A 12,657-nucleotide genomic window follows, 5' to 3' on the forward strand; every position below is an offset into this window, starting at 1 on the left:
CTGTTATGACTGCCATCAAGACAAAGAGTAGGAATAGACTCAATGTGGAGAAAAACTTAATTGTTGCTGTCGCTTCACTGCCTGCCAGAATGACAAGGCTCAAGTATCACACTGAAATGTAAGTACAACCAATATTTATATTCCAATCCATTTATTTTATAATTATATGGTAAAAATGAGAAAGTAAGCAATTTTTCAGTCATAGTGGGCTGTGACACTTTTGTTTTATGTCTGATTTTGTAAGCAAGTAGTTTTTAAGTGAGGTGAAATTTGAGGTACGCAAGACAAATCAGACTCCTGAAAGTGGTACAATAGTCTGGAAAGGTTGAGAACCACTGTTCTAGCCTACCACCCTTCCTATCAATATGTATTGTGAGATGAAGCTATCACCGTAGTTATGGTGGAAATAGCATCTTCATTCTCTAACTCTCTGGTGAATGGCTTAACAACCTCTCTAAAAGGTTAGTTTGAACTCAAAATTCTCATTGCTGTCAGACTAGAAGACTTTTTTAAAAAGACTAAAAGAAAAAAATCAGCAATTTTTGAGTGACCATATGTGCTGAAAACCTATTTTTTATAGTTTAAAGAAAAGTTCCAATGTTTTCTGAACAGTTGTTTTAAATCCAAAGCAGGTGTATTTATACAGCTAACCTGGTCCTCAACGAGGAAAGCATACTTCGCTAACTTTGAAAGATTTGGTAAAGAAGTCTGGAAAAGAGTTTATTTTGCTTACCACCCTAAGTGTAGAGATCCAGATAATCCCCATAAAGGTTTTGATACACTAGGTTCTTATAAACATTCTGTCAGACAATCCTTCCTGTGAGGGAGCCCCAGAATCACACTCCCCAGCTGCTTCTACGTTAAAGACAATACCTAAAAGGATACAGCATGCCTGATGGCACTTATGATAGGCTCCAGCGTGATCAATTTCACATTTTGCACTCTACTGAACACAGGAGGGCCTAGGCCCCAGCACAAAACACCAACACACTGTCCCTTTTGACAGTCCTAGTTCTATGATGGTACTGGAAGTAGTACAGTAGTTTTCTGACTAGACCTTGGCGCCTACATTTCCATTTGGTGAAATACCCTCTGACAAAGCTGCAGAGTAAGTGAAATTTGCAATATACGGCACTACAGTGTGGAAAGTAAAATCTTCTAATTTCACTCGTTAGGTAGGAGCTAGCTCAACCCACTTTTGGCATCACAGTTCAGGAGTTAGTCATTCCTAACTCATAATGAAAGGCGTAGTATCTGTCTAGATAACATTTCCCACATACAGCACACATTTATCTCCTATTACATAGTGTACAACAAGGACACTGATAGATCAATCATAGCTATAAAGTCCTACAGTACCAAGATTGAATCTTTAAAATATTCAAGCAAAGGCTCTGCTATTTGTTGGATACAATAGATCTATTCCTCAAAGTACCGTTAGAGCAGTAGCATCATAGAACCTAGTCTCCTGAGAGTACTAAATAGAAAAGTGTCATGCTGGTACCACATATTATGAAATCTACCAAACTTTTAAAAAGAAAAGAAACAAACCCATATATACTTTGCAGAATTTAACAGAATAAAAACAAAGTAGTGATACAAGTTTTCCTTAAAAGTTTCAGACTCACTTTAAAAAACTGAAATCTCAATACCAAGAGCCACAGAGAAGACCAAGGCTATGCAAGATTTTGTATAACATTTACAAAATATACTGGAATCTTTGAAAAATATTTTAGCGGTTTTTTAATTGTCTATAATATAACTTTTGAGACTCACGGTTTCTTTGTATAAAGTAACTACACAAAACTACCTGAACCCTGTTTTCTTGTGTACATAATCAAAAATCTTTAAAAGCCCAAGGGCACACTATTGTTTTTACAGTGTAGCTACTCTTTTGGGTTTTTCATCAGAAAGAGAATTCAGCAGAAGTCCTCTTTTTGTTGGCATTCTGTGTAATATGCTTTGGCATGGAAAAAAACTTCAGAAGACAGGTGCCTGTCACCAGATAGAAAATAAATTAAGTGGACAGATGACTGTAATTTAGGCTCATAAAGCTGGTAACTGATGAAGAAATGTGACTATATACAAGAGCTAGTGTAATATAAAATATGGTCACAAGAAAAGTTTTTCTTAGTGACAATTTGTATTTTCATTTTATACTTGTTAAGGAAAATTTATATTAGTAAAAGTCTTGAAAATATGAATCAATATGAACTTGGAGATAATAGGAATTATGCCAGTAAGTCTACTGAATGGAGAATTATTTCATCACGAAACACAAAAAAATCATGTTATAAAACAAAATATAAATAACATTGATTTTTAGCATCTGACAATAACTTTCTAATTTCACAAGCTATTCAATGAAGAATGCAGTTTAAACACAATATAACAAATAGCACAAAAATCTCATTACATCACATTTCATAAAACACAACAGCTGATCACTCACAATATTCCAAAATGTAAAATAAGAGCCAGCTAAATATCACAGGAACTCAATTCACAGATCAATATACAAATACCGAACAATGTCTCAATAAAAAAGCAGGTTTCTTTAGCAATGTGTTTTCACAAATGTGAATAAATAGTCCTACACACACAGCCTCATTGTAAGGCTCTGCAATATAAGGCTCTCTTCTCGGGCTACTTCACCATGATCCTAACTACAATGATTTACATTACATACAACCTTTCTGACATCAGTACCTCAACTGTAATGGGCTAAAAGGTTTTCTCCCAAGAACAGCCTAATAAGTAGAGTGCAAGGTATTGTTTTACATTATTGTTTTTTAACGGTACACAGAGGGGAAGTCTACAGTACATCTGTCTAAATCAAAATAGACAACAAGAAACCATGAAACTGCAAAAATGTATAAACATTGAGCAGAAAGATGTCAGAGCAATGTAGCAAAGCAGTTCTGGTTGCTGCTTTAATATTTAAAATTCTGCTCCCATAAAAAAATAATTTAAAGGTGCCTATTAGGAAAAGGATTAGTGTTTTCTCCTAATAACTGACCTTTGACCAGATGAACACTAACTTGAACAAGAGTTTTACAAAAATTGTTTCAAGTATCCTTCCTTATCACAGTGAAAATGTAAGACCAAAATGAAAATGTTAAAGTGAATGACTTGAAAGTTTAGATGAAAAAGGCAAAGGTACTAAATTAAAACATATAAAAATGCTTCAACGCATTTCCTTCATGTGACATGAATAGAAAGGTTATCTGTAAAAAGTTAGAAAAATTAAAATAAATTACATATTTAAGTACACTTTTCCTTCAATATGTTATATAAAAACTCAGAATAGTGTACTATCATCTGAATATACACAGAGTAAAAATGCAAGGGTGCTGCAGGTATCTTCCATCTCTACAGAATGTCTTCTGAGAATGTTTGTTGCAGCTATTTTCATTTGCTAGCTAAGCCCATCTTCAAAAATCTGTCAGTAAACCCAACTAATTGGGACCCATTGTTGCTCCAACCTCAATTTCTCTATAGCAGTCTGTAGCTTCTCAAAGGCTTTGTCTAGATTGTCATTTACAATGATGAGATCAAAATAGTGGTTGTATGCTCTCTGAATCCGTGCACTTTCATCAACTGTTTTTTTCAAATCAGTGTCCTGTTGAAAAGATTTGGAGACTAATTAAAAATTGTGACATTAGCAGTTCATTACAAGTTCAAACAAAGATAAATGAATGAATGTAACAATTAGTAACATCAGTTTGTCAGGTAGTGCAACTGAATTTTACTAGGTTTAGTTGCAATATTGAACAAAAGCTTTCATTTACTACAAATACTTGGAAGTAAAGTTTAAAATATTTGATGGAGATGGAAGAAGGTAGGCTTAATATAATTTGGATAACAGTAAGAGCAAAACTTTCAAAATCTGCTAAATTTGAAAGGTGAATACCAGCCCCAATTCAGCAAAGCACATAAGCATGTGCTCAAACTTACGTACATACTTAAATGCTCTGATCAGCTGGTGCCTATCTGCCCAAAGAGGCCTTTTACTGCAGCTACTTATTTTGTATGTAGAACTGTTGGGTGCTATGAATATGGAGGTAATATTTTCAGGAACAATTTGAGCAGGCAGTTTTATTTGGCCCTAAATATACTTAATTTTCAAACCGATACTGCCACCAAAACAAGAATCTTGATGCATGAGTTTTAGAATTGCACCTTCCAGTATCAAAGAATAAGTGCTGGCATTCCTTGTTATTTTGGACTGCATTTCACCCAATCTTTTCATCTGTTCACATCCTCCCACTTGTGGGCCTGCACAGCATCATTTTATCTCTGAGATGTTGAGGTGTGTGACGACTGTTCCAAGACTGCTGATGAGGACATTCTATATCTGAAGTATAAGGTTATTAAACGTCATTATAAAACTGTCGTTCAGCATCCCAGAGAAGAAATTCCACCTTTGTTTTGCACTCTATCAATACTGGATTTCCCACATACAGCACTACCAAGATGTGAGTGTCAAATGAGAAGTCACTTTTGCATACAGCCAATTAAACAAAACCTGCAGTTACTGGTTGGTTTGCTCCAATGTTCTCTTCCGTAAAAATAAGTATTTAAAGGCCCATAGAAAACTCAGTAATAACGAGGGACTATCCCCGTATTGACTGGCTACCTGTCACCTCAGGACAGGATGAAGAGATAAATGACTGCTTCTTGGAGCAGCTAGTCCTGGAACCCACAAGGGGAGAGGCAATTCTTGATTTAGCCCTAAGTGGAGCAAAGGATCTGGTCCAAGAGGTGAATATACTGAACCACTTGGTAATAGCGACCATAACAGAACTAAATTTAACATCCGGGGGAGGGGGGGGGGTAAGAGTAGAATACCAAAGAAGCCTCCCACAGTAGCATTTAGCTTCTGAAAGGGGAACTACACAAAAATGAGGAAGCTAAATAAATGGAAATTAAAAGGTACAGTAAAAAGGTGAAATGTCTGCAAGCTGCATGTAAACTTTTTAAAAACATCACAGTAAAGGGTAAACTTCAATGTATAGCCCAAATTAAAAAACATAGTAAGAGGACCAAAAAAGAGCCACCATGGCTAAACAACAAAGTAAAAGAAGCGGTTAGAGGCAAAAAGGCATCCTTTCAAAATTGGAAGTCAAATCCTAGTGATGAAAATAGAAAGGAACTTAAACTCTGGCAAATCAAGTGTAAAAATATAATTAGGCAGAATTTGAAGAGCAACTAGTAAAAGACTCAGAAACTAACAGCAAGGAAGATAAGGCAATTGTGGAGAAGCTAAATGAATTATTTGCATCGGTCTTCACTGCAGAGGCTGTGAAGGAGATTCCCACATCTGAGCCATTCTTTCTAGGTGACAAATCTGAGAAAATGTCCCAGATTGAGGTGTCATTAGAGGAGATTTTGGAACAAATTGGTAAATTAAACAGTAATAAGTCACCAGGACCAGATGGTATTCACCGAAGAGTTCTGAAGGAACTCAAATATGAAATTGCAGAACTACTAACTGGAGTATGTAACCTATAACTTAAATCAGCTTCTGTACCAGATGACTAGAGGATACCTAATGTGACACCAATTTTTAAAAAAGCCTCTAGAGGTGATCTTGGCAATTACAGGCTGGTAAACCTAACTTCAGTACGAGGCAAACTGGTTGAAATTACAGTCAAGAACAGAATTATGAGATGCATAGATAAACACAATAGGTTGGGGAAGAGTAAAGAGAAATCATGCCTCACCAATCTATTAGAATTCTTTGAGGGAGGTCGACAAATATGGACAAAAGTGATGAGGACATAGTATACTTGGATTTTCAGAAAGTCTTTGACAAGGTCCCTCACCAAAGGCTCTTAAGCAAAGTAAGGAATCATGGGATAAGAGGAACAGTCCTCTCATAGATCAGTAACTGTTTAAAAGACAGGAAACAAAGGGTAGGAATAAATGGTCAATTTTCAGAATAGAGAGAGGTAAATAGAGATGTCCCCAAGGGATCTGTACTGGGACCAGTGCTGTTCAAAATATTCATAAATGATCTAGAAAAAGGGTTAAACAGAGGTGGCAAAGATTGCAGATGATACAAAATTACTCAGGATAGTTAAGTCCAAAGCAGACTGCAAAGAGTTACAAAAGGATATCAAGACTGGGTGACTGGGCAACAAAATGGCAGATGAAATTCTAAAGCTGATCAATGCAAAGTAATGCATATTAGAAAACATAATTCCAACTATACATACAAAATGATGGAATCTAAATTACCACTGAAGAAAAAGATTTTGGAGTCACTGTGGATAGTTCTCTGAAAACATCTGCTGAATGTGCAGTGGCCGTCAAAAAAGCTAACAGAATGTTAGTAACCATTAGGAAAGGGATAGATAATAAGACAGTAGATATCATAATGCCACTATATACACCTCTACCCCGATATAACGCTGTCCTCGGGAGTCAAAAAATCTTACCGCGTTATAGGTGAAACTGCGTTATATCGAACTTGCTTTAATCCGCCGGAGTGCGCAGCCCCCCCTCCCCCAGAGCGCTGCTTTACCGTGTTATATCCGAATTCATGTTATATCGGGCTACGGTATATTGGGGTAGAGGTGTATATCCATGCTATGCCCACATCTTGAATACTGCATGCAATTCTGGTTGTCCCATCTCAAAAAGTTATATTAGGATTGGAAAAGGTACACAGAAGGGCAACAAAAATGATTAAGGATATGGAACAGTTTTCATATGAGGAGAGATTAAAAAGATTGAGAAGTTTCCGTTTAGAAAAGAGACAACTAAGGGGGGATATGACAGATCTATAAAAATGTGAATAATGTGGAGAAAGTGAATAGGGAAGTTTATTTTCTCCTTCACATAACACAAGAATTAGGGGTCAGCCAGAGAAATTAATAGGCAGGAGGTTTAAAACAAACAAAAGAAACTACTTCTTCATACAACACAAAGTCAAACTTGTGAAACTCATTGCCCGTGGATGTTGTGAAGGTCAAAACTATAACTGGATTCAAAAAAAATAATTAGTTAAGTTCATAGAGGATAGCTCCATCAATGGCTATTAGCCAATATGGGCCGAGATGCAACCCCATGCTCTGGGTGTCCCTAGCCTCTGACTGTCAGAAGCTGGGAGTGGAAGACAGGATGGATCACTCACTAATTGCCCTGAGGAAATCTGTTCATTCCCTCTGAAGCACCTGCATTGGCTGCTGTTGGAAGACAGGATACTGAGCTAGATGGACCATTGGTCTGATCCAATATGGCCATTCTTACGTTCCTCTTTTCTAAAGGAGGAATGCTAATTTAGCACCAAAACAGCCAAAAGCAGTAGGGAAATTTGCAATTGCTTGTTATATTAGAAGTGATTTAAAATAATCCACTAGTATGCAAAGCAGATTCAACCATCCAAATGCACCCATTTACTCAGAAGTGGCTGCATAAACAGATAATATTGAACGAATACACACTTTCTGTCTGTGTGTAAAATACACACACACACACACACACACACACACACACACACACACACACACACACTCTATATACATACATATATAAAAAGCACAACAAAAACACATTAAAAGAACATTCTTTAGGTTGCAAAGTCAAACACTTGAAAGTCAGGAAATGCCAGATTTACATGCAACCTGTTTTCCAATTTTAAAAAGAAAAAGGTAAAAACTAATTATTTTATGTGCAAATGTAACAATATCCTACCACAATCATGAATCATCAGTAGGATTTCAACCTTTGGTATTACAACAGAGATTGCTTCTACTAGAGCTACTTACAGGACTAAGAACATCAACTGGCAGCAGGAGAAGGCTGTTTTCTCATACAGGACAGGGGAAGAAATGGGTTACTGGGTTCAGATGGTGGATCCAAGGAGGAGCCCAGCCCAGCTCTCTCCCTCATGCTGCTGGAGTTGGGGGAGTTCCTGCCCAATGTGTTGACCCAGAGGGTGGATTGGTATCATGTGCTTGGTCTATGGGATAGCTTGAGGAAGCACAGTTCATATTCTTTCCCCTTCCCCCTCCTCTCCCCAGGGAGTTAGGGGGGCTCCTAGTCTATGGGACCACTTGGCTCCATGTGTTGCAGCCAGGTAATTTACAGGGTCAGAGGAACCTAGCTTGGCTTTCCATCATCTCCCCTCTCCCCTGCCCCCAGCAGCTCCCAGATGTTCGCAGTGCAGTATGTGCTGCTGCTGTGGTAGCAGCAGCACAAGCCTGTTCAGTGATTGACAGGCTGTCAAAATCTTCCCAAGGAACACAAGTGAGAGAAGGACCATTTTGATTTTTAAATCATTTATATTTTAGTCAAATCTCAATGGAACTTCATGGGACAAAGAAAAGCTACCTCTGCAGCCCGAAAAGATTCTCCCTCTCAAATATCAAAGGTCTGCTGCAAACAGTGGAGGTGTGAGAACATCGCAAAGAAAAGTTGTAAGATTCCTTTATAACAGAAAGAATTAGGTAACCCAAATTATAGGGGGTGCCACCTTAATAAATTAATTACTTTTATTTAAAAATCTAGCAAATCATGTCAGAACATAACAACTAGTGTTAGTAGTATATGATCAGTTTAAATTACTCTGTATTGTGTAATCTAACATAAACCTTGCCTAACCTTCCTCGGCAAGACATTACACTCACATGTATTACAAAGAACTTCTTGAAAAGGAAAAAGGTTTAAGAAAATCCTGTGAAAAGGAAACTATATATGGAAGAATTTGCTTACTGTTAGAAGTTTGGTTGTAATTCCAGCATCCACCACAGCCTTGTGCATAGCACGCAGAGTCTCTAACTCTGGAGCAGCAATAAACACTACATAGGGCATAAACTCTGAAGTCCTCAATACTTTCAAGGCCTAGAAACAAGAAAACACACAAAAACAAACAAAAGCAAAAACCCCCAAAACACTAAATTGAATTAGTTAAAAATGAGAATAAGTCACTAATCAGTGAAGTACTGCAATTTTAATCTGGTACCATTAACAAAATAACAAGACAATTTTTGCACTTCTATCCCATCCTCAAAGTGCTACCTCGCCAAAGGATGGTATGAAACTCCCCTTTGAAATGTTCAACGTCACTCTCACATTGGTCAAATGGGTTACTGATCAGCAATGCAAAACACTCTCTGTTACAGGCCTGAACTGCCTTTGCACATTCCTGATCTCTTCCACCTCAAAATTTAAAAAATCCAAACTAACTTGTGAGTCTTCCATGGTACTGTAGGACACAAGACTAGCTTAAAAGTCTTCAAATTTAAAACATAGCTCTTCAACACTCTGATATTCATCTTAGGGTACATGACACATTACATACCTGTGGGTTCACATCCAAGATGCACGTCCTTCCAGTCTGAACCACTTCAAGGATGGAATCTATTTTGGTGCCATAAAGGTTTCCTTCATACTCTCCATGTTCTAAGTATCTGCCAGCTTTAATATCTGCCTCCATTTCAACTCGTGACACAAATCTGTATGCTTGCCCATCTTTTTCATCATCCCTTGGCTTTCGTGAAGTAACTAAATACAAATTTTTGACAAATCACTGGATATTAAAAACCCCAAGATATCTGAAGATTGATTGGCTTGCCATGTACATATAATATGTGTCTTTTCTGTGTGTGGAACAAAACACTGTCCAAGCTCATGTTCAAAACTTATGAGCATAATTCCTCCCAAACCCATTCCCTCTGCCCTTACTCTCTTCCCTCCCTCATTTCATCTGCCCTTTCATTCATTTATTCCCTCACCTTTACCATTCCATATCCCAAATTCATTATGCCTCTTCTTCAATCACTAGTGTGTAAGATTTTCAACAACACCTAAGTCCCATTTTCAAAGATGACTTAGATACTTAGGTGCCTAAGTCCCACTGACTTTCAATGAGACTTAGGCTCTTTCCAGCTGATCCCACAACACTCATTTATTTCTCCCTCTCTCTCTCTCTCTCTCTCTCAGACACACAGTGTGGAAGTGGAAAAGCTGTAGAAAAACACTAATTACCCATTCCTCCTTTAAGACCCACTTCTATTGTAAAGCCTATGGTAAATTTTCAAGTGATAGTAATTAGGCAGTTGGCCAGCAGAAGCTTCTAATATTTGTCTTATTTATTTCTTATAATAGCATTTTTTTAAAAATTGACAACTAAAACCATCTAGCTGTGCTCAAAACTTCCCTACATAAATGCATGTTCTTTTTATAGCTTCACTGGTGGTCCCTCCACCACTCCTTTTTGTTCTGTACAGCACATAGTACAATGGAGCCCTGATCCTGAATGGGGCCTCTAGGTGATATTGTTATACAAATGAATAATAAAATATTAAATGTGTTTTATTATAGTTAAGTAGTTTTCATCATTGTCATCTTCATTATTATAGAAAACCACAAGTCTCACTAGCTTCTTACGATGCATCAGATACCACAGTGATGAGTATGGTATAAAAACCTAGATGGACTAGATAGGGTATCTGAGGAGTTTGAAATGGCATTTGGATCATGAGCAATGGCAGACTTCATATCCAAAATAGATATTATGAACTCTGCAGAGGAGGGAAGGTAGACTTCGCACAGAATCCAAATCCATAGAATCCAGAGGATTCCAACTCAATGCCAGAAGGTATGCACATACACATCCCAAGAGTGGGGATCAATATTGATAATACACGTCTAAAAAGTGGGGATCAATACTGACAATATTTGAGGGAGAACACAACCTTGATAAAGAGAAAAAAATATTTAATGAAAAATCTGAAAACATTTTACTGTTCAGTTATAGAAATTGTGAAGCCTTTCTGAGACCATTCCTATCTCGAAGTAGGAATATGTATATACACCTCTACCCCGATATAACGCTGTCCTCGGGAGCCAAAAAATCTTGCCGCGTTATAGGTGAAACCCCGTTATATCGAACTTGCTTTGATCCACAGGAGTGTGCAGCCCCGCCCCCCCCGGAGCACTGCTTTACCGCGTTATATCCGAATTCGTGTTACATCAGGTAGCGTTATATCGGGGTAGAGGTGTATTTATTTATTTAGGTGTAGTTCTGCATATGAAAGCAGTTTTAAGTGTACATCATTTATATCCACATACTCACACACCTATGCATGCACGTGTACAGACATACACTAATATTACTGTATATGTACTTATATGAATCTCCAAATAAGTTATTATGGTAGCTTGATTAAATAGTATTTAACTTTACATGTTTTGTTTGTATGTTGCTGGTTTACTGCTTGGTAATTTGCCTTGTCTATTTAGGTTGTCAGATCTTTGACACATGGACCACGTCTTCTCTGAGTTCTGTGACATTCCTATTCAAGTGGCCAAAAGTGCTCTAAATAGATTTAAACAATAAATAAACAAATAATAATGTTGGCACATATACTAATTGTGAGATCTCATTTATTACTTATCTGCAGTTATGACATCTTACAGAAACCTATAATTTGTTAATTTTTAGACAATTTATTGTTAATGTCATGTTGTGCGTTACCCTTTGCCTACGTGGATTATTAACCTGATTCCCAGCATAGGTTCCTTTGGACAGATTATGCTACCAGATATGCACACTGATTCTAGTGGCATGGACCAGTTTGGGGGTTTGGTGAGCATTACAGATGAGGAAAGAGATTAGGACTCCTAGGGCTATTCGGTTTCCCCGCCTCAGTCACAAGACACTCCTGGCTTGTCTTTCAGACTTGCCCACATCCCCATTACTGCCAGTCCCATTCTTTGCCACACACTATGAGGCAGAAGAGAACAGATGGCTCTTAGAAGTGGCTGGGCATAATGGGTATGGAGCAAGGAAACTGTTCTGTGCTCAGAGGTCAGCCAGAGGGGTGGTCTGGCAGACAGGAAGGAAGGGGTTCTTTCAGAAAGTGCGAGGTAGGAGAAAATTCTGATAGTGCAGGAAGGGGCAGCTCTTTCAGCAGCTAAAAGGAAGAAAGACCAAAGCAGAGAGAGAAAAAAGGGCTGGTGTTGGAAGAAGTAGGAAGAAATTACATTAACTGGCCTCTCATCCCTCAGTTTATAACATTAACAACCAATAAAACAGAATTCATAGTTTATTAATCCCTAGGATACTATGGGTTAAATCCATGAACTAAAATTTTCATATGAAGTTTTAGTTTCACATACAGAGAAAGATAAAGAGTTCATTTAAACAATAAAATGAGTTTCCAAGCAAAATTCTACTAAATGTTCATTATTAAAATTTATCAGGAATTTTTAGAAGCATTGCGATATTGAGGATAATCTGAACTATAGGAAAACCCCAAAATAGATATACACCTCTACCTCGATATAACGCTGTCCTCAGGAGCCAAAAAATCTTACCGTCTTATAGGTGAAACCGCGTTATATTGCACTTGCTTTGATCCACTGGAGAGCGCAGCCCCCCCCAGAGCACTGCTTTACTGCGTTATATCCGAATTCGTGTTATATCGGGTCGCGTTATATCGAGGTAGAGGTGTACTTGAATAATATTGCCAGATGAATGCAATGGAACTCCTGTCTTCAGCATGAGCAGACAAAAGTTTGGCTGGTAGTTAGATGTCATTAACGCAGAAATAGGGTTTTCCTACTTATTGAGGAGATTGAAAACATATTTCATTCTCCAAAGTTTTCAACCCACAATTATTACTCCCAGATTGAGTCACTACG

The 12,657-nt window shown here is 37.6% G+C and overlaps 1 protein-coding gene across 1 annotated transcript in view; it reads right to left on the reverse strand.

Annotated features, from left to right (window-relative positions):
* Nucleotides 1–3,445: 3,445 nt before the first annotated feature.
* The window catches only part of PALS2 (protein associated with LIN7 2, MAGUK p55 family member), a 65,529-nt gene continuing 56,317 nt past the window's right edge, over nt 3,446–12,657 (reverse strand). Inside the window, exons 9-11 of the mRNA XM_065398911.1 lie at nt 9,311–9,513; nt 8,722–8,850; nt 3,446–3,622 (exon numbers count right to left, since the gene is read on the reverse strand). Of these exons, the coding sequence (XP_065254983.1) occupies nt 3,446–3,622; nt 8,722–8,850; nt 9,311–9,513 (509 nt within the window). The remainder of the gene's footprint in view (nt 3,623–8,721; nt 8,851–9,310; nt 9,514–12,657) is intronic.

Source organism: Emys orbicularis, chromosome 2, assembly GCF_028017835.1.
Source record: "Emys orbicularis isolate rEmyOrb1 chromosome 2, rEmyOrb1.hap1, whole genome shotgun sequence".
Lineage (NCBI taxonomy): Eukaryota > Metazoa > Chordata > Testudines > Emydidae > Emys > Emys orbicularis.